Source organism: Salvelinus alpinus, chromosome 14 (assembly GCF_045679555.1).
Source record: "Salvelinus alpinus chromosome 14, SLU_Salpinus.1, whole genome shotgun sequence".
In the NCBI taxonomy this organism is placed as follows: domain Eukaryota; kingdom Metazoa; phylum Chordata; class Actinopteri; order Salmoniformes; family Salmonidae; genus Salvelinus; species Salvelinus alpinus.
The window spans coordinates 44,234,766-44,258,635 of NC_092099.1; the positions used below are offsets into that span (position 1 = coordinate 44,234,766).

General features: G+C 45.2%; 1 protein-coding gene across 2 annotated transcripts in view; it reads left to right on the top strand.

The window, feature by feature from the left end:
- The window catches only part of ints6 (integrator complex subunit 6), a 68,217-nt gene that overhangs the window by 5,637 nt on the left and 38,710 nt on the right, over positions 1–23,870 (top strand). For both annotated transcript variants that reach the window (XR_011667831.1, XM_071341520.1), the window contains exons 4-5: positions 2,762–2,851; positions 16,250–16,433. Coding sequence is in view for 1 of the 2 variants with exons in the window: in XM_071341520.1 (XP_071197621.1) it covers positions 2,762–2,851; positions 16,250–16,433 (274 nt within the window). In the remaining variant the exon portion in view is untranslated. The remainder of the gene's footprint in view (positions 1–2,761; positions 2,852–16,249; positions 16,434–23,870) is intronic.

The following is a 23,870-nucleotide window of genomic DNA, read 5'->3' on the forward strand; positions in this document are numbered from 1 at the left end:
GTTAGTCACTAGTAGTTAACGATGTTGAATTAGATCTGTGAGCACTATGGCTTGAATCTTAAATGGTGCCCTATGCACTATATAGTGCCCTACCTTTTGACCAGAGCCCATAGGGCTGCTTTGACTGACTGGTTTGATGGACCGCACAACATGGCAACCCGGCTAATAGAGATCTAATTACCCGTCTGTCTAAATTTTTGCCGACCTGGCAACGTGCCACAGACTCACTCCCAGCCTACTGATCCTAGACCAACAGATCCACGGGATACACTATACCACCCACACCTGACTCTTGTCAGGCCAGTGGATCAGATCAGTCACACTGACGTGTCACGCCGAAGCCGTCTCTATGTTGTGTAAGCAATAATGAAACTTAAAGCGAGACTCAAATGAGGATCTGAGTAAAATATGTAGCTTCACTCTGTTAATGTTTTTGTGTTTTCTAATGTTTATAATCGATATAAGCCTATGTCCCCCTCCTCCTCCCCCTGCGGGGTTTTGTCTGGCTAGTAGTTCATTTTGAGAAACATTAGCATGCTAAGTGGGTGTTGGAATAGGATATCATTAGTACCATTCTGAAAGAGAACTCCAGGTTGTCATGGATACCATAGTCGGGTCTATAAATGTGGGTACGTTTCCTTTTACTCCGTTTTTATAGAACTCCCAATTTTATTACTCAGCAACAACAACAAAAAAACACACTCTGGTCACAATGAACAGTTGGAAGGAAACAGATCTGTGTCCATTGACAGAAACAGTCACCAGTGGGGAAAGTACTGTAAAGCTCAGGAGAGTTAAATTCCTGGACATATGCAGCGCCTTTTCGATAGAGACCGAGTGCATCAGGATGCGGCTTGATAGAGACCATCTTGACCATAGTGAATCATAGCCATGCCTTCATGAAGTCTGCTATGTTGGCTGTGTTGTCCTCAGGCTAGTGTTTACCTTAGTGTACACTAAGAGGAGGATAGAACTGCTAGGATCCCCCCCCCCCCACTGGTCTCTAGAGCCAGAAGGATTATACAGGACCTATGCTGAAGGTTTTAGACCTATGCAGTTTGCTATAAGGAAGGAGAGGGATTCTCTAAATGCGTCAACTTATGTGCAAACTCAGTGTTATGAGTGTGCACGGTAGAGGGGTTTATATAATGTGTAGGTTTGACTGGAGAATATAGACACACACACAGAGATGAGTCTTTGTTTTTGTCAAGTGTTGGTGCAGTCTCCGCTGCACTGTCCCTACAGACTGTCTATTCATACTGTAATGTTTCCCCTCCCCTGACGCTCATTAACCCCCCCCCCACCCCCACCCACCCCTATCAAACAATCCACTGTTAGATGTTGTTGTCGCTCTCTGTTTTCTTCGTTCTCTTCCTTGACCCTCCTAACACACATCTGTAGGTTAACTATAATGATGGACTGTGTCTTGACTCTCCTAACACACATCTCCTGTAGGTTAACTATAATGATGGACTGTGTCTTGACTCTCCTAACACACATCTCCTGTAGGTTAACTATAATGATGGACTGTGTCTTGACCCTCCTAACACACATCTCCTGTAGGTTAACTATAATGATGGACTGTGTCTTGACTCTCCTAACACACATCTCCTGTAGGTTAACTATAATGATGGACTGTATCTTGACCCTCCTAACACACATCTGTAGGTTAACTATAATGATGGACTGTATCTTGACTCTCCTAACACACATCTCCTGTAGGTTAACTATAATGATGGACTGTGTCTTGACCCTCCTAACACACATCTCCTGTAGGTTAACTATAATGATGGACTGTGTCTTGACCCTCCTAACACACATCTCCTGTAGGTTAACTATAATGATGGACTGTGTCTTGACCCTCCTAACACACATCTGTAGGTTAACTATAATGATGGACTGTGTCTTGACTCTCCTAACACACATCTCCTGTAGGTTAACTATAATGATGTGTGGTGGACTGTGTCTTGACCCTCCTAACACACATCAGTAGGTTAACTATAATGATGGACTGTATCTTGACCCTCCTAACACACATCTGTAGGTTAACTATAATGATGGACTGTATCTTGACCCTCCTAACACACATCAGTAGGTTAACTATAATGATGGACTGTATCTTGACCCTCCTAACACACATCAGTAGGTTAACTATAATGATGGACTGTGTCTTGACCCTCCTAACACACATCTGTAGGTTAACTATAATGATGGACTGTATCTTGACCCTCCTAACACACATCAGTAGGTTAACTATAATGATGGACTGTGTCTTGACCCTCCTAACACACATCAGTAGGTTAACTATAATGATGGACTGTGTCTTGACCCTCCTAACACACATCTGTAGGTTAACTATAATGATGGACTGTATCTTGACCCTCCTAACACACATCAGTAGGTTAACTATAATGATGGACTGTGTCTTGACCCTCCTAACACACATCAGTAGGTTAACTATAATGATGGACTGTGTCTTGACCCTCCTGACACACATCAGTAGGTTAACTATAATGATGGACTGTGTCTTGACCCTCCTAACACACATCTCCAGTAGGGTGCAGCCATGCTCCATGCTCCATGTACTCCTGTTGTTACTTCTCCAGACCTCATGTACCCCTCCTCACCGCTCCGGAAGCTCATTTCAACTTGACCTTTTTGCTATGCTCCCCTAATTTTGTCCCAGCTCCTGAGTTGGATGTATTTTCTTCTATTTGTGCACCCTTTTAAACCTCTTTTCTCTCTCTCTCCCCCTTCACAGGGCAGGAATCCCTTTTTCCTGGAGCCGTCCATCATAGTGGCCATCACCGACGGCAACAAGCTGACCAGCAGTGGCGGAGTCCAGGATGAGGTCAGTCATCATGGTTTCCGTGGCGTCCAGGGTCACAGCCAATCAGGAGTACTTCCTGTTGGTCAGCTGAACAGACAACTCTCTGTCTCTGTTTGTCTGTGAAGCGCCACCGCAAAGCGTTATATTTTTACAGCTGATGCTGCAGAAGTGCACTCTTTCATAAACTAATCTATTGTCCGCCCGCGAACACACACGGCTGGTTAAACCTGTCTGAGAACAGCTTATACTATATCTTTGTCTATTAAAAAAAATGATCTGAGCTGCAGGACATTGAACAAGTCACAGGAAGCTTCTGTTGCCTCCGTAGTAGACGGAATAAAAACGAGCTGACGCGTCCCGGCCTGATCCGTAGTAGACGGAATAAAAACGGGACGATGCGTCCCGGCCTGATCCGTAGTGGACGGAATAAAAACGGGACGATGCGTCCTGGCCTGATCCGTAGTGGACGGAATAAAAACGGGACGATGCGTCCTGGCCTGATCCGTAGTAGACGGAATAAAAACGGGCTGACGCGTCCCGGCCTGATCCGTAGTAGACGGAATAAAAACGGGACGCGTCCCGGCCTGATCCGTAGTAGACGGAATAAAAACGGGACGATGCGTCCTGGCCTGATCCGTAGTGGACGGAATAAAAACGGGACGATGCGTCCCGGCCTGATCCGTAGTGGACGGAATAAAAACGGGACGATGCGTCCTGGCCTGATCCGTAGTGGACGGAATAAAAACGGGACGATGCGTCCTGGCCTGATCCGTAGTAGACGGAATAAAAACGGGACGATGCGTCCCGGCCTGATCCGTAGTAGACGGAATAAAAACGGGACGATGCGTCCTGGCCTGATCCGTAGTGGACGGAATAAAAACGGGACGGCGCGTCCTGGCCTGATCCGTAAGACTACTAAATGCCTTTAGTAATACATCTAGAAAAAACAATTTTATTTAAATTATTTTTTGTTTAACCAGCTAATCATTTAATTATCAATTATACAACTAAGCCTCGTGTATTTCCTTAAATTAGACCCAAACAGCATTTGTTGAATAGGAATAGCCTTTACTAGAGATCCTGCACAGCCCCTTCATTCTGGCCAATCATTTCCAACTTGTAAGCAGCACATCGCATTTCTCCATCGATTGGAGGAGCATTGGCCTACTAAAGATTGGCACCAATCATGTGATGCCTGACTCTAGCCTATTAATAGGTTATCAGTAGCATTTTGTCCATATGAAAAGACTGTGACTGACCTGCACAGAGAGGAGAGTGTTGATTGGCCAGTAGGAAAGGTGGGAATATTCAAATTGATTTGGTTATAACCAAATCAATCTGAATACTGAGCCTCCATCGACGCCTGATAGGCCATGCAGCAGGACCATTTCTCTTGCTGACTACACCGGCCACGTGAGTGTTGATTTTGTCCATCCACACCAGACGATCATGACACACAGGTTAAAATATCCCAACCGACTATATTGATTTTGGGGCAGGTTGAAACACACATGAAAGATTCGTGGACATTTAGCCAGCTAGCCGTTGCTAGCTAGTTTGTCCTGGGAGATGAACATTGGGTTGTTAGTGTACCTGACATGCATATAGTCCTCTTTTCAGCTGATTCCTTGTAGAATTGAGTCATACCGCTGGTTCCTTAAATCTCTACTCCGACGATTAATCCACAGATAAAACGGGAAACCTGGTTTTTAATTCGTTATCTTTCATTAATTTCCTCATGGAGGAGGCTCCATATGGAGGATGTGAGGAGGCCAAATCAAGCTCTGTACGGTGATGATGTGCATCACCCAATTCTTGTAACAATTCTGAGGGATCTGTATTGCTTCGCATTGACATTATTGGTTGACGGTAGGTGGGGGTGGTACATCCTGTATTAAAACACTCACTTCCTTGACAACTTCCTTCATAACAGCTCTGCTCAGCTAGAACTAGGAAGTGTGAATGCCCTGACTTCTGCAGAGGCTGTAAATGCTGTACGGCTCATGCAGGAACCAGTGACTATAAATCTGCTTTACTGCACACAGTCTACGCAATGGATCCATCAGGGCTTTGTTTGCCTAACGAAGCTCCCTACATACTTTTTAAGTGTATGTGGACACCTGCTCGTCAAACATCTCATCCAGAAATCATGGGCATTAATGTGGTTGGTCCCCCCCCCCCCCCCACTTGCTGCTATAACAGCCTCCACTCTTCTAGGAAGGCTTTCCACTAGATGTTGGAACATTGCTGCTATAACAGCCTCCACTCTTCTAGGAAGGCTTTCCACTAGATGTTGGAACTAGAGGTCGACCGATTATGATTTTTTTTAACGCCGATACCGATTATTGGAGTTGTTTTTTTATTTGTAATAATGACAATTACAACAATACTGAATGAACACTTATTTTAACTTAATATAATACATCAATAAAATCTATTTAGCCTCAAATAAATAATGAAACATGTTCAATTTGGTTTAAATAATGCAAAAACAAAGTGTTGGAGAAGAAAGTAAAAGTGCAATATGTGCCATGTAAAAAAGCTAACGTTTAAGTTCCTTGCTCAGAACATATGAAAGCTGGTGGTTCCTTTAAACATGAGTCTTCAATATTCCCAGGTAAGACGTTTTAGGTTGTAGGAATTATAGGACTATTTCTCTCTATTGGATGTTCTTATAGGCACTTTAGTATTGCCAGTGTAACAGTATAGCTTCTATCCCTCTCCTCGCTCCTACCTGGGCTCGAACTAGGAACACAACGACAACAGCCACCCTCGAAGCAGCGTTACCCATGCAGAGAAAGGGGAATAACTACTCCAAGTCTCAGAGCGAGTGACGTTTGAAACGCTATTAACGCGCACCCCGCTAACTAGCTAGCCATTTCACATCGGTTACACCAGCTTAATCTCGGGAGTTGATAGGCTTGAAGCACAGCGAAGAGCTTCTGGCAAAACACAGGAAAGTGCTGTTTGAATGAATGCTTACGAGCCTGCTGCTGCCTACCACCGCTCAGTCAGACTGCTCTATCAAATCATAGACTTAGTTATAACGTAACACACAGAAATACGAGCCGTTGGTCATTAATATGGTCGAATCCGGAAACTATCATCTCGAAAACAAGACGTTTATTCTTTCAGTGAAATACAGAACCGTTCCGTATTATATCTAACGGGTAGCATCCATAAGTCTAAATATTCCTGTTACATTGCACAACCTTCAATGTTATGTCATAATTACGTAAAATTCTGGCAAATTAGGCGGCCCAAACTGTTGCATATACACTGACTCTGCGTGCAATGAACGCAAGAGAAGTGACACAATTTCACCTGGTTAATATTGCCTGCTAACCTGCATTTCTTTTAGCTAAATATGCAGGTTTAAAAATATATACTTCTGTGTATTGATTTTAAGAAAGGCATTGATGTTTATGGTTAGGTAAACATTGGAGCAACGATACGCACCGCATCGATTATATGCAACGGAGGACACGTTAGATAAACTAGTAATATCATCAACCATGTGTAGTTAACTAGTGATTATGATTGCTTGATTGTTTTTATAAGATAAGTTTAATGCTAGCTAGCAACTTACCTTGGCTTCTACTGCATTCGCGTAACAGGCAGGCTCCTCGTGGAGTGCAATGTAATCAGGTGGTTAGAGCGTTGGACTAGTTAACTGTAAGGTTGCAAGATTGAATCCCCGGAGCTGACAAGGTAAAAATATGTCATTCTGCCCCTGAACGAGGCAGTTAACCCACCGTTCCTAGGCCGTCATTGAAAATAAGAATGTGTTCTTAACTGATTTGCCTAGTTAAATAAAGGTGTAATAAAAAATCTGCCACTAGCATAGTGAGGTTGGGCACTGATGTTGGGCGATTAGGCCTGGATCGTAGTCGGCGTTCCAATTCATCCTAATGGTTCTCAATGGGTTTGAGACAAACCATATCTGTATGGACCTCCCTTTGTGCACGGGGTATTGTCATGCTGAAACAGGGAAGGGCCTTTTCCAAACTGTTGCCACAGAATCGTTTAGAATGTCATTGTATGCTGTAGCATTAAGATTTCCCTTCACTGGATCTAAGGGGCCCGAACCATGAAAAACAGCCCCAGACCATTATTCCTCCTCCACCAAACTTTACAGTTGGCACTATGCATTGGGGGCAGGTAGCGTTCTCCTGGCATCCGCCAAAACCAGATTAGTCCGTCGTACTGCCAGATGTTGAAGTGTGATTCATCACTCCAGAGACCGTGTTTTCACTGCTCCAGAATCCAATGGCGGCGAGCTTTACACCACTCCAGCTGAGGCTTGGCATTGCGCATGGTGATCTTAGGCTCGTGTGCGGCTGCTCGGCCGTGGAAACCCATTTCATGACGCTCCCGACAAACAGTTGTTGTGCTGACGTTGTTTCCAGAGGCAGTTTGGAACTTGGTAGTGAGATGTGCAACCGAGGACAGATGGCTTTTAGGCGCTTCAGTACTCGGCGGTCTCCCTCTGTGCACTTGTGTGGCCTACCACTTTGCTGCTGAGCTGTTGTTGCTCCTAGACGTTTCCACTTCACAATTACAACACTTACACTTGACCAGGGCAGCTCTAGCTGGGCAGAAACTGGATGAACTGACTTGGAAAGTTGGAATCCTAGGACAGTGCCACGTTGTAAGCCACTGAGCTCTTCAGTAAAGCCATTCTACTGCCAATGTTTGTCTATGGCGATAGCACGCCCGTGTGCTCTGTTTTTATACACCTGTAAGCAACGGGTGTGGCGGAAATAGCCGAATCCACTAATTCACATACTTTTGTAGTGTACATGTCGTGTACATTTGATCAGCTGAACTGTTGGGACTGACCTCCGTAGCTCCGTTTGCGTGGACTGCGACATCACTGTGGAGAGCCCTAATGAAAAGGCTGACGTGAGTCCTAATGAAAAGGCTGAACAGCACACATGCATTTACGGATGAGAAAGTGAACTTGCAATTTCTAAGAAGTCTTCAATGTAGGCCATTCATATTAAATATGTCGTTTTTATTTTTTTAAGCCTCAATTTAGCAAATCATTTTTCTTGCTCTAACCGCGAGCAGCACTTTGTAAAACTCTTTAATATTTCAAACACGCTGTCACATTGCCCACAAGACTCGTCGGCTATTATCAGAGGACTTAAAGTTTGACCAAAAAAAACTGTTGATTATTCTGTCTGGAATTGTTACTGTCCCGCCATGTAAAAATATGACTGATATGGCAGCAGTGATGTCAATGAATAAACAGAGAAATAATGAGTTGATAATTGTGTCTTGGTGAGAGGCCAGTAATAGATCAAATTAATCACTACCCTTTGATAATCTTCATCAGATGACACTCATAGGACATCATGTTACACAATACATTTATGTTTTGTTCGATAATGTGCATATTTATATCCACAAATCTCAGTTTACATTGGCGCCATGTTCAGAAATGGCTCCAAAATATCCGGAGTAATTACAGAGAGCCACGTCAACTAACAGAAATACTAATCATAAAACTTTGATACATGTTTTACATATAATTAAAGATACACTGGTTCTTAATGCAACCGCTGTCAGATTTTTAAAAAACTTTAGGAAAAAGCATACCATGCAATAATCTGAGACGGCGCTCAAAAATAACAACATTTCTCCGCCATGTTGGAGTCAACAGAAATACGAAATTTCTTCATTAATATTCCCTTACCTTTGATGATCTTTCATCAGAATGCAGTGCCAGGAATCCTAGTTCCACAATAAATCGTTGTTTTGTTCGATAATGTCCATTACTAGTGTCCAATTAGCTAATTTTGCTAGCACGTTTAGTTCACGTGTCCAAAAGCTGGCGTCGGTCCAGGCGAACTCGGACGAAAACTTCAAAAAGTTATATTCCAGGTCGAATAAACATGTCAAATTAAGTAGAGAATCAATCTTCAGGATGTTATCATATATATCCAATAACGTTCCAACCGGAGCATACGTTTTTGTCTACAGAGTAATGGAAACACATGGCCATCTCACGTGACCAGGAACTAGCATTCTGCCAGACCACTGACTCAAATAGCTGCCATCCGGCCCCACATCACACTAGAGGCTTCATTCCACGTTCTACTGACTGTTGACATCTAGTGGAAGGCGTGGGAAGTGCGAACAGACCCATATCTTACTGGGAATTGAATAGGCGATGACTTTAACATCAAACAGCTCCCAGAATTTCCACTTCCTGTTTGGAAGTTTGCCTGCCATATGAGTTATGTTATACTCACAGACATAATTCAAACCGTTTTAGAAACTTCAGAGTGTTTTCTATCCAATAGTAATAATAATATGCATATATTAGCATCTGGGACAGAGTAGGAGGCAGTTTACTATGGGCACCAATTCATCCAAAAGTGAAAATGCTGCCCCCTATCCCTAAAAAGTTAACAAGTCACATTAAGTTGCATGGACTCGCTCTGTGTGCAATAATAGTGTTTTAACTTGAATTTTGAATGACTACCTCATCTCTGTACCCCACACAAAAAAAATGATCTGTAAGGTCTAGCAGTTAATTTCAAACACTGATTCAACCACAAAGACCAGGGAGGTTTTCCAAAGATGGGCACCTATTGGTAGATTGGGGGGGGGAGGTTACATTGAATATCCCTTTGAGCATGGTGAAGTTATTAATTACACTTGAATGGTTTATCAATACACCCAGTCACTACAAAGATACAGGCGTCTTTCATAACTCAGTTGCTGGAGAGGAAGGAAACTGCTCAGGGACTTCACCGTGAGGCCAATGGTGACTTTGAAACTGTTATGGAGTTTAATGGCTGTGATAGGAGAAGACTGAGGATGGATCAACGACACTGTAGTTTCTCCACAAAACGAATCTAAATGACATATTGAAAAGAAGGAAGTCTGTAGAGAATACAAATATTCCAAAACATGCATCCTGTTTGCAACAAGTCCCTAAAGTAATACTTCAAAAAATGTGGCAAAGCAATTCACATTTTGTGTTTTGGACAAAAAATTATGTTTGGGGCAAATCCAATACAACACATTACTGAGTACCACTCTTCATATTTTCAAGCACAGTGGTGGCTGCATCATGTTATGGGTATGCTTGTAATCATTAAGGACTGGGGAGTTTTTCAGGATAAAGAAATGTACGTAATGGAGCTAAGAACAGGCAAAATCCTAGAAGGAAACCTGGTTCAATTTGCTTTCCACCAGACGCTGGGGGATGAATTCACCTTTCTGCAGGACAATAACCTAAAACACAATGCGAAATCTACACTGGAGTTGCTTACCAAGATGACTGAATGTGGCTGAGTTACAGTTTTGTCTTAAATCTGCTTGAAAATGTATAGCAAGACTTAAATGGTTATCTAGCAATGATCAACAATCAAATTGACAGTTTGAATAATTTTTTTAAACAATCACGTGCAAACATTGTACATCCAGGTGTGATAAAGACTCGTCGCTCTAATCGCTGAGGGGTGTGAATACTTATGTAAATTCAACATTTCTTAAAACGTTTTCACTTTTCCATTATGGGGTGTTGTGTGTAGATGCTGAGAAAATAAATAAATGTAATCCATTTTGAATTCAGGCTATAACACAACGTGCAATAAGACGAGGGGTATGAATACTTTCTGAAGGCACTGTATATACAGTATATGTCCTTATTTTAGGCCAAAAACAAACCGTCATACATGATTTAATGAAAAGCAGCAAATATACATTGTTTCACATTCTTTAATAACAGACTCATTAACATAAACACGCAATAGAGCCACACAGTGGACATAATACCCATAAAACCTAGCTGTCAAACACTGAAATGGTTCCAATAATTCTTTCCCCCATACATTTTTCCCCATAGTGGATTTTATAACCACTTCAAGGTGTGTTTCATGTTGGCTTTCCCTGGCGTGACGTTTTGATAACCATGTAAATCGTTCTCAGACAAGGTGACTTTTATCAATATATTTGGCTCTATTTATGCTGATTCTAAAATGCTAATTAGCATCAAAGTAGACATCATGCAAGACCTATGAATCCCTGCAGGGTCTTGCACGTCATCTCTGGCTGACACATTTGCGGTCAGCTAGCTAGCTACCTTGATTCAAAGTGAAAGATTATATTCAAACATTCAGTTAGTGTTCTATTTTTAACTTATTTGTCTTATGTATTTGGTCTTGTACAGAATTCTATCCTAGTAGCAGTCTGATATTTACTATGTGCCATGAATACTAGGGTAGTTTTTAGTGAAGAAGCTATATAGCTAGCTACCTAGATGATATTAGCACCAGACCCTTATTATACCAGCTCTTCTTCTCCTTCAGCCGGTGGATGTCTTTATTATTAATTTAATTAATTAATCCCTTATTCCTGCCGACTTTATGAGCGAGTTGAAATCTCATTCAGAAAGCACTGCTGTATTAAAGCAATTCAGAACTAACTAACTTGACATGTTCTGTTGCCAGATTTAACTCGTTGCAGAATGTATCCATAATCATGACTGAATAAGCATATTTATTTGACAAGAATGCACCTCGTAACCCATCAAACACCTGAACTCCAACAATGACATTGTTTTAAAGAAATGTAAATAGTAAACAATGCATACATAACGTATAAACATCTGACTTGAAGTAAAGATACTTTTCTTTCTCCTTCATCAATACCATAAACCTGGGACATCAAAGAGCATCATATGAGATATGATTACTATCCGAGACTGCACAGATTCTTCTGCTTGTCCATTGTAGGAATTAGACCAGCACAAATAACACAATGTAAAAGCAAGTTCACGTCGGCACTAAAACTGAAATACCCGACTTGCTAATTGGTTGAACGTGACGCCTGTATAACGACAACCAGTTAGCAAGTCGGACATTTCAGAGTTCCGACTAGCACGTGAACGCGGCATGATTTACAAATGGAGAAACTGGATTTATAGGTTAAGTTTAAAATACTACTCCTGCAGAATGAGAAAGACACTTTAGACTTAAAACAAGGACACCATGTCTATACACAGCTATGTCAACACCCTATATCAACACAGGTCCGTGTAGCCGTGTCTAAATACAGCTATGTCAACACGGGTCCGTGTAGCCGTGGCTAAACACAGCTATGTCAACACGGGTCCGTGTAGCCGTGGCTAAACACAGCTATGTCAACACGGGTCCGTGTAGCCGTGGCTAAACACAGCTATGTCAACACGGGTCCGTGTAGCCGTGGCTAAACACAGCTATGTCAACACGGGTCCGTGTAGCCGTGTCTAAACACAGCTATGTCAACACGGGTCCGTGTCTAAACACAGCTATGTCAACACGGGTCCGTGTCTAAACACAGCTATGTCAACACGGGTCCGTGTCTAAACACAGCTATGTCAACACGGGTCCGTGTCTAAACACAGCTATGTCAACACGGGTCCGTGTCTAAACACAGCTATATCAACACGGGTCCGTGTAGCCCTGTCTAAACACAGCTATGTCAACACGGGTCCGGGTAGCCGTTTTCAAATACAGCTATGTCAACACGGGTCCGTGTAGCCGTGTCTAAACACAGCTATATCAACACGGGTCCGTGTCTAAACACAGCTATATCAACACGGGTCCGTGTCTAAACACAGCTATGTCAACACGGGTCCGGGTAAAAACACAGCTATGTCAACACGGGTCTGGGTAGCCGTGTAAAAACACAGCTATGTCAACACGGGTCCGGGTAGCCGTGTAAAAACACAGCTATGTCAACACGGGTCCGGGTAGCCGTGTCTAAACACAGCTATGTCAACACGGGTCCGGGTAGCCGTGTCTAAACACAGCTATGTCAACACGGGTCCGTGTTGTGAGCAGCCCATGTACCACTACATTCAGTCTGAACCCCAGAATAAGCAGCGGGAGGAGGACACCATTACACAGGTGGATTTTTTTTTTTTTTTTAACGGTACGCCACAGCGCTTTTAAACGTATTACTGAGTCTAGATGTTATCACGTCAGGAGAAGAACAAGTGAAGGAAGCAGCATAGGGAAAATGGAGGTAGGCTGGGTTTCTAGAGATAGAGATGGAGAGTTATGAAGTTGAGACCAGTGTGGAATAAGGGGGCGCTAGACTCTGCTACAGGGATGGTTGGCCGTGGAATAAACACAAAATGGAATAAGGAGGCGCTAGACTCTGCTACAGGGATGGTTGGCCGTGGGATAAACACAAAATGGAATAAGGAGGCGCTAGACTCTGCTACAGGGATGGTTGGCCGTGGAATAAACACAAAATGGAATAAGGAGGCGCTAGACTCTGCTACAGGGATGGTTGGCCGTGGGATAAACACAAAATGGAATAAGGAGGCGCTAGACTCTGCTACAGGGATGGTTGGCCGTGGAATAAACACAAAATGGAATAAGGAGGCGCTAGACTCTGCTACAGGGATGGTTGGCCGTGGAATAAACACAAAATGGAATAAGGAGGCGCTAGACTCTGCTACAGGGATGGTTGGCCGTGGGATAAACACAAAATGGAATAAGGAGGCGCTAGACTCTGCTACAGGGATGGTTGGCCGTGGAATAAACACAAAATGGAATAAGGAGGCGCTAGACTCTGCTACAGGGATGGTTGGCCGTGGAATAAACACAAAATGGAATAAGGAGGCGCTAGACTCTGCTACAGGGATGGTTGGCCGTGGGATAAACACAAAATGGAATAAGGAGGCGCTAGACTCTGCTACAGGGATGGTTGGCCGTGGAATAAACACAAAATGGAATAAGGAGGCGCTAGACTCTGCTACAGGGATGGTTGGCCGTGGGATAAACACAAAATGGGTTGCTGGTGTGCTTCTGCACCCGTTTTAGGTTGTTGTCAGGATGTGTCCCTCGACGTCATTCCGTCTGTTGCAGTATTCAAATCGTGGTCATCGTGTTTCTGTGAATCACAACCATTTAAAGACGATGAGTGATCACAGCATTGAGCCATACACAAGACAATGTCAGCATTTTGTTGCCAGGGCGGTGGTTTCCACTGTCTACTGTTTGTGAATGACTGAAGAATCTCACCCCAGCTGTTGGTCCATTTTGAGTGTGTGTGGTCACTTAGGTCTGTACATCAACCAGTACTGGGACCATTTTAGACTGTGTGGTCACTTAGGTCTGTACATCAACTAATACTGGGACCATTTTAGACTGTGTGGTCACTTAGGCCTGTACATAAACTAGTACTGGGACCATTTTAGACTGTGTTGTCACTTAGGTCTGTACATCAACCAGTACTGGGACCATTTTAGACTGTGTGGTCACTTAGGTCTGTACATAAACTAGTACTGGGACCATTTTAGACTGTGTTGTCACTTAGGTCTGTACATCAACCAGTACTGGGACCATTTTAGACTGTGTGGTCACTTAGGTCTGTACATAAACTAGTACTGGGACCATTTTAGACTGTGTTGTCACTTAGGTCTGTACATCAACCAGTACTGGGACCATTTTAGACTGTGTGGTCACTTAGGTCTGTACATCAACTAATACTGGGACCATTTTAGACTGTGTGGTCACTTAGGCCTGTACATAAACTAGTACTGGGACCATTTTAGACTGTGGTCACTTAGGTCTACACATCAACCATTCCTGGGACCATTGGAGACTTGGGATACTAGCTCTCAAAGAGCTGCTTGAATGTCTTTAGGTTTGCGTAATATAAAGGTTAAAATAAAAATGGAGGAAGTTAACAATCTGTGGCTTTAGATTGAATTCAAATTTGACACAAATGATAAACTAAGGAATGCAACAAACTACTACACATATGAAAGACTGTACCACACAGGCCAGTACAATAGCCTACACATGGAGAGGAACGGTACCAGCCAATACTACTCACCCGACAGACGGGGCAGGTGTGGGCCAGTGCTGCCTTGGCTGTAGTTTTCTCTTCCATAGCTGCTCCATTAGCAACCGCCTCCTTGGCATCAGTCAACGTGTTCAACTTCCAGCTTGAGAGTGGAGCATATGTTTATATCCATACCATCAATGGACCCCTCCCAATTGTGCCCATAATACAGAACGCCTTAAAAGGATGTACAGCTCCCGAGCCCAGCTCATAACTGATTATAATTCATAGCCTATCGCTGTAATTCATGATTATTTATTTAAGGCCGGTGTTCCAGCTGAGCTGGAACAAAACCGTTCACACGTTCCTCACAGGCTCACCCATTGGTTCTGGAATTTAAAAAAAGGTGCAAATAAGGTTTTTGTATTTCTACCTCCAAAAACAAACGTGTGAATACCAATTTAATTTAAAACCCTTCGCGCAGTAAACGCACTGTTGACTCGATACGGTGCTAATCAGTCCCATCTCTGAAACCTCTCAAAAAAGCCAGACCAAAATAATACAGCTAGCTATTGTAGCTACAAGTAAAGTAGTTCTTGAAGTAGGCTGCCCTCACTTTTCACCCACAGACACAAACATCATCAAGAACGCCTTAACTAAGTTGGCTAGTTTAACTAGCAAGCTAAACTGTTGGTTTATAAAAGCTAAAGAAAGCTAAACTTGTTTTTACATATTTCTCATGCATTTAAATGGCTAGACAAATGGATTGCTAATGTAGCCATTTAGCCAGGCTAATGTTGCTGACTTGCTAGATAAAAATTATTGTATGCATTTAAAACTTGTCAATTTCAATAAATTTAGCCAATTAATTAATTACTAAATGTAGCTAACATTTAGATTCAGATCATCATGGCCCTGGTGAGTGACGTGAAGCTTGAGACAGGCATTTCTGGGTGATATCTGGGTGATAGCTGCTAAAGTGCCTCTTTAGTGTTTTCTTTTGGGGTGCAAATACATTGATAAGTCACCTTGTCCGAGAGAAATTTACACTGTTATCAAAACGTCAAGCACAGGGCAAGCCTACACGAAACACAGCCCTTTTTTATTAGAAAGTGTTTCTTAAATCCCCTATAGGAAAAATGAATGGTGGAAAAACCATTGGAACCATTTCCTAGTTTGACCTCTAGGTTTTATGGGTATTACTGTGGTACTCTATAGGCTAGCGCTGTTTCCCACCAAAATACAGGGAGTCTCTGTACGCAGGGGCAGCGTTGCACCCTCGATGACACGTGTTGGGCGACATAAAGTAGTGCAATATGCTGACTACACTTGCCACGCGTGCGTCCACCATCACGCACAGCTAGATTTTTTTACATTTAATTAAATTTTTCTTCCATACACACGCGATCATGACATACAGGATAAAATATTAAAAGCAACTATTAACTTGCGGGTTAGAGCTTGGCTTTGCTGACGTGAGCCAGCGGTGTGAGGTAAAATTATTTTAATAACATGTACAGGTATTGTGTAAAATATATTTGTCATTCCAAGCGTCCGGGTGAGGTTATTAAACGTCTCTCGATGTGTAATTCAAATGGTTTCTCTCTCTCCCTCCTCCAGCTCCACCTTCCCCTGACCACTCCTCTGCCGGGCAGTGAGTTGACCAAGGAGCCGTTCCGCTGGGACCAGCGTCTGTTCTCCCTGGTGCTGAGGATCCCTGGACACGCCACTGTAGAGCCTGAACCCCTGGGGGGGGTCCCCCCCGACGACTCGGCCATCACCCCCATGTGTGAGGTCACCGGAGGTGAGGCGCTGTTTTTGTGTGTGTGTGTGTGTGTGTGTGTGTGTAGTATGTAACTGCCTCGGTGTCTATGCAAGGCCATATGACGGTGGTGTATGTCAAATCAAAGTTTATTTGTCACATGCACATGATACAGTGGGTGTAAACGACATATTGAAATGATTACTTGCGAACTCTTTCCTCAACAATGCCTTATCAATATACAACAATAAGTAGCTAAGGAGCTGAGCACGTCAGGCGGAGCTGAGGCACGCCAGGCGGAGCTGAGGCACGCCAGGCGGAGCTGAGGCACGCCAGGCGGAGCTGAGGCACGCCAGGCGGAGCTGAGGCACGCCAGGCGGAGCTGAGGCACGCCAGGCGGAGCTGAGGCACGCCAGGCGGAGCTGAGGCACGCCAGGCGGAGCTGAGGCACGCCAGGCGGAGCTGAGGCACGCCAGGCGGAGCTGAGCACGTCAGGCGGAGCTGAGCACGTCAGGCGGAGCTGTCTAGAGAACGTCAGCATGTGTCTAACACACACGTACAGTATGAGCATACCGTGTGTGTTTAAGCCTCAACCTAAAAGCACAATACTAGAATTAAGCCAGCTGCCTTTATTGTCTAGAATGAGCCAGCACCTCCTAACCTGAGCCTACTGTGACCGACAGTGGAGTGGTGATGGGCCAATAGCCAGGGGGGGTGTGGGCATGTGAGTTCTGGTGATGGTGCAGCCTGGTGAATAGGACACAGTGACTGAAAAGTGCTGATGGAGGTCAAGATTATGAAGTCAGGCTTTCTGCTCAATGCCACATGGGTCAGATGGGCAATGGCTTCAACTGCTGCTACTACTGCTACTGCTACTGGGACTCTACATGCTGCTACTACTGGGACTCTACATGCTGCTACTACTGGGACTCTACATGCTACTGCTACTGGGACTCTACATGCTGCTGCTACTGGGACTCTACATGCTGCTACTACTGGGACTCTACATGCTGCTACTACTGGGACTCTACATGCTGCTACTACTGGGACTCTACATGCTACTGCTACTGGGACTCTACATGCTGCTGCTACTGGGACTCTACATGCTGCTACTACTGGGACTCTACATGCTGCTACTACTGGGACTCTACATGCTGCTACTACTGGGACTCTACATGCTACTGCTACTGGGACTCTACATGCTGCTGCTACTGGGACTCTACATGCTGCTACTACTGGGACTCTACATGCTGCTACTACTGGGACTCTACATGCTACTGCTACTGGGACTCTACATGCTGCTGCTACTGGGACTCTACATGCTGCTACTACTGGGACTCTACATGCTGCTACTACTGGGACTCTACATGCTGCTACTACTGGGACTCTACATGCTGCTACTACTGGGACTCTACATGCTGCTACTACTGGGACTCTACATGCTGCTACTACTGGGACTCTACATGCTGCTACTACTGGGACTCTACATGCTGCTACTACTGGGACTCTACATGCTGCTACTACTGGGACTCTACATGCTGCTGCTACTGGGACTCTACATGCTGCTACTACTGGGACTCTACATGCTGCTGCTACTGGGACTCTACATGCTGCTACTACTGGGACTCTACATGCTGCTACTACTGGGACTCTACATGCTACCTACTACTGGGACTCTACATGCTGCTACTACTGGGACTCTACATGCTGCTACTACTGGGACTCTACATGCTACTGCTACTGGGACTCTACATGCAGCTACTACTGGGACTCTACATGCTGCTACTACTGGGACTCTACATGCTGCTGCTACTGGGACTCTACATGCTGCTACTACTGGGACTCTACATGCTGCTGCTACTGGGACTCTACATGCTGCTACTACTGGGACTCTACATGCTGCTACTACTGGGACTCTACATGCTGCTACTACTGGGACTCTACATGCTGCTACTACTGGGACTCTACATGCTACTGCTACTGGGACTCTACATGCAGCTACTACTGGGACTCTACATGCTGCTACTACTGGGATTATACATGCTACTACTACTGGGACTCTACATGCTGCTACTACTGGGACTCTACATGCTACTGCTACTGGGACTCTACATGCTGCTACTACTGGGACTCTACATGCTGCTACTACTGGGACTCTACATGCTGCTACTACTGGGACTCTACATGCTGCTACTACTGGGACTCTACATGCTGCTACTACTGGGACTCTACATGCTACTGCTACTGGGACTCTACATGCAGCTACTACTGGGACTCTACATGCTGCTACTACTGGGATTATACATGCTACTACTACTGGGACTCTACATACTGCTACTACTGGGACTCTACATGCTGCTACTACTGGGACTCTACATGCTGCTACTACTGGGACTCTACATGCTGCTACTACTACTGGGACTCTACATACTGCTGCTACTGGGACTCTACATGCTGCTACTACTGGGACTCTACATGCTGCTACTACTGGGACTCTACATGCTGCTACTACTGGGACTCTACATGCTGCTACTACTGGGACTCTACATGCTGCTACTACTGGGACTCTACATACTGCTACTACTGGGACTCTACATGCTACTACTACTACTGGGACTCTACATGCTACTACTACTACTGGGACTCTACATGCTGCTACTACTGGGACTCTACATGCTGCTGCTACTGGGACTCTACATGCTGCTACTACTACTGGGACTCTACATACTGCTACTACTGGGACTCTACATGCTGCTACTACTGGGACTCTACATGCTGCTACTACTGGGACTCTACATGCTGCTACTACTGGGACTCTACATGCTGCTACTACTGGGACTCTACATGCTGCTACTACTGGGACTCTACATGCTGCTACTACTGGGACTCTACATACTGCTACTACTGGGACTCTACATGCTGCTACTACTGGGACTCTACATGCTGCTACCTACTACTGGGACTCTACATGCTGCTACTACTGGGACTCTACATGCTGCTACTACTGGGACTCTACATGCTGCTACTACTGGGACTCTACATACTGCTACTACTACTGGGACTCTACATGCTGCTACTACTGGGATTCTACATGCTGCTACTACTGGGACTCTACATGCTACTACTACTCGGACTCTGCATACTGCTACTACTGGGACTCTACATGCTGCTGCTACTACTGGGACTCTACATGCTGCTACTACTGGGACTCTACATGCTGCTACTACTGGGACTCTACATGCTGCTACTACTGGGACTCTACATGCTGCTACTACTGGGACTCTACATGCTGCTACTACTGGGACTCTACATACTGCTACTACTGGGACTCTACATGCTGCTACTACTGGGACTCTACATGCTGCTACCTACTACTGGGACTCTACATGCTGCTACTACTGGGACTCTACATGCTGCTACTACTGGGACTCTACATGCTGCTACTACTGGGACTCTACATACTGCTACTACTACTGGGACTCTACATGCTGCTACTACTGGGATTCTACATGCTGCTACTACTGGGACTCTACATGCTACTACTACTCGGACTCTGCATACTGCTACTACTGGGACTCTACATGCTGCTGCTACTACTGGGACTCTACATGCTGCTACCTACTACTGGGACTCTACATGCTGCTACTACTGGGACTCTACATGCTGCTACTACTGGGACTCTACATGCTGCTACTACTGGGACTCTACATGCTGCTACTACTGGGACTCTACATGCTGCTACTACTGGGACTCTACATGCTGCTACTACTGGGACTCTACATGCTGCTACTACTGGGACTCTACATGCTGCTACTACTGGGACTCTACATGCTGCTACTACTGGGACTCTACATGCTGCTACTACTGGGACTCTACATGCTGCTACTACTGGGACTCTACATGCTGCTGCTACTGGGACTCTACATGCTGCTACTACTGGGACTCTACATGCTGCTACTACTGGGACTCTACATGCTGCTACTACTGGGACTCTACATGCTGCTACTACTGGGACTCTACATGCTGCTACTACTGGGACTCTACATGCTGCTACTACTGGGACTCTACATGCTGCTACTACTGGGACTCTACATGCTGCTACTACTGGGACTCTACATGCTGCTGCTACTGGGACTCTACATGCTGCTACTACTGGGACTCTACATGCTGCTACTACTGGGACTCTACATGCTGCTACTACTGGGACTCTACATGCTGCTACTACTGGGACTCTACATGCTGCTACTACTGGGACTCTACATGCTGCTACTACTGGGACTCTACATGCTGCTACTACTGGGATTATACATGCTACTACTACTGGGACTCTACATGCTGCTACTACTGGGACTCTACATGCTACTGCTACTGGGACTCTACATGCTGCTACTACTGGGACTCTACATGCTGCTACTACTGGGACTCTACATGCTGCTACTACTGGGACTCTACATGCTGCTACTACTGGGACTCTACATGCTGCTACTACTGGGACTCTACATGCTACTGCTACTGGGACTCTACATGCAGCTACTACTGGGACTCTACATGCTGCTACTACTGGGATTATACATGCTACTACTACTGGGACTCTACATACTGCTACTACTGGGACTCTACATACTGCTACTACTGGGACTCTACATGCTGCTACTACTGGGACTCTACATGCTGCTACTACTGGGACTCTACATGCTGCTACTACTACTGGGACTCTACATACTGCTGCTACTGGGACTCTACATGCTGCTACTACTGGGACTCTACATGCTGCTACTACTGGGACTCTACATGCTGCTACTACTGGGACTCTACATGCTGCTACTACTGGGACTCTACATGCTGCTACTACTGGGACTCTACATACTGCTACTACTGGGACTCTACATGCTACTACTACTACTGGGACTCTACATACTGCTACTACTGGGACTCTACATGCTGCTACTACTGGGACTCTACATGCTGCTGCTACTGGGAATCTACATGCTGCTACTACTACTGGGACTCTACATACTGCTACTACTGGGACTCTACATGCTGCTACTACTGGGACTCTACATGCTGCTACTACTGGGACTCTACATGCTGCTACTACTGGGACTCTACATGCTGCTACTACTGGGACTCTACATGCTGCTACTACTGGGACTCTACATGCTGCTACTACTGGGACTCTACATGCTGCTACTACTGGGACTCTACATACTGCTACTACTGGGACTCTACATGCTGCTACTACTGGGACTCTACATGCTGCTACCTACTACTGGGACTCTACATGCTGCTACTACTGGGACTCTACATGCTGCTACTACTGGGACTCTACATGCTGCTACTACTGGGACTCTACATACTGCTACTACTACTGGGACTCTACATGCTGCTACTACTGGAAATCTACATGCTGCTACTACTGGGACTCTACATGCTACTACTACTCGGACTCTGCATACTGCTACTACTGGGACTCTACATGCTGCTGCTACTACTGGGACTCTACATGCTGCTACCTACTACTGGGACTCTACATGCTGCTACTACTGGGACTCTACATGCTGCTACTACTGGGACTCTACATGCTGCTACTACTGGGACTCTACATGCTGCTACTACTGGGACTCTACATGCTGCTACTACTGGGACTCTACATGCTGCTACTACTGGGACTCTACATGCTGCTACTACTGGGACTCTACATGCTGCTACTACTGGGACTCTACATGCTGCTGCTACTGGGACTCTACATGCTGCTGCTACTGGGACTCTACATGCTGCTACTACTGGGACTCTACATGCTGCTACTACTGGGACTCTACATGCTGCTACTACTGGGACTCTACATGCTGCTACTACTGGGACTCTACATGCTGCTACTACTGGGACTCTACATGCTGCTGCTACTGGGACTCTACATGCTGCTGCTACTGGGACTCTACATGCTGCTACTACTGGGACTACATGCTGCTACTACTGGGACTCTACATGCTGCTACTACTGGGACTCTACATGCTGCTACTACTGGGACTCTACATGCTGCTACTACTGGGACTCTACATGCTGCTACTACTGGGACTCTACATGCTGCTACTACTGGGACTCTACATGCTGCTACTACTGGGACTCTACATGCTGCTACTACTGGGATTATACATGCTGCTACTACTGGGATTATACATGCTACTACTACTGGGACTCTACATGCTGCTACTACTGGGACTCTACATGCTGCTGCTACTACTGGGACTCTACATGCTGCTGCTACTACTGGGACTCTACATGCTGCTACCTACTACTGGGACTCTACATGCTGCTACTACTGGGATTATACATGCTACTACTACTGGGACTCTACATGCTGCTACTACTGGGACTCTACATGCTGCTACTACTGGGACTCTACATGCTGCTACTACTGGGACTCTACATGCTGCTACTGGGACTCTACATGCTGCTACTACTGGGACTCTACATGCTGCTGCTACTACTGGGACTCTACATGCTGCTACCTACTACTGGGACTCTACATGCTGCTGCTACTGGGACTCTACATGCTGCTACTACTGGGACTCTACATGCTGCTGCTACTGGGACTCTACATACTGCTACTACTACTGGGACTCTACATGCTGCTACTACTGGGACTCTACATGCTGCTACTACTGGGACTCTACATGCTGCTACTACTGGGACTCTACATGCTGCTACTACTGGGACTCTACATGCTGCTGCTACTGGGACTCTACATGCTGCTACTACTGGGATTATACATGCTGCTACTACTGGGATTATACATGCTACTACTACTGGGACTCTACATGCTGCTACTACTGGGACTCTACATGCTGCTACTACTGGGACTCTACATGCTGCTGCTACTACTGGGACTCTACATGCTGCTACCTACTACTGGGACTCTACATGCTGCTACTACTGGGATTATACATGCTACTACTACTGGGACTCTAAATGCTGCTACTACTGGGACTCTACATGCTGCTACTACTGGGACTCTACATGCTGCTACTACTGGGACTCTACATGCTGCTGCTACTGGGACTCTACATGCTGCTACTACTGGGACTCTACATGCTGCTGCTACTACTGGGACTCTACATGCTGCTACCTACTACTGGGACTCTACATGCTGCTGCTACTGGGACTCTACATGCTGCTACTACTGGGACTCTACATGCTGCTGCTACTGGGACTCTACATACTGCTACTACTACTGGGACTCTACATGCTGCTACTACTGGGACTCTACATGCTGCTGCTACTGGGACTCTACATACTGCTACTACTACTGGGACTCTACATGCTGCTACTACTGGGACTCTACATGCTGCTACTACTGGGACTCTACATGCTGCTACTACTGGGACTCTACATGCTGCTGCTACTACTGGGACTCTACATGCTGCTACCTACTACTGGGACTCTACATGCTGCTGCTACTGGGACTCTACATGCTGCTAC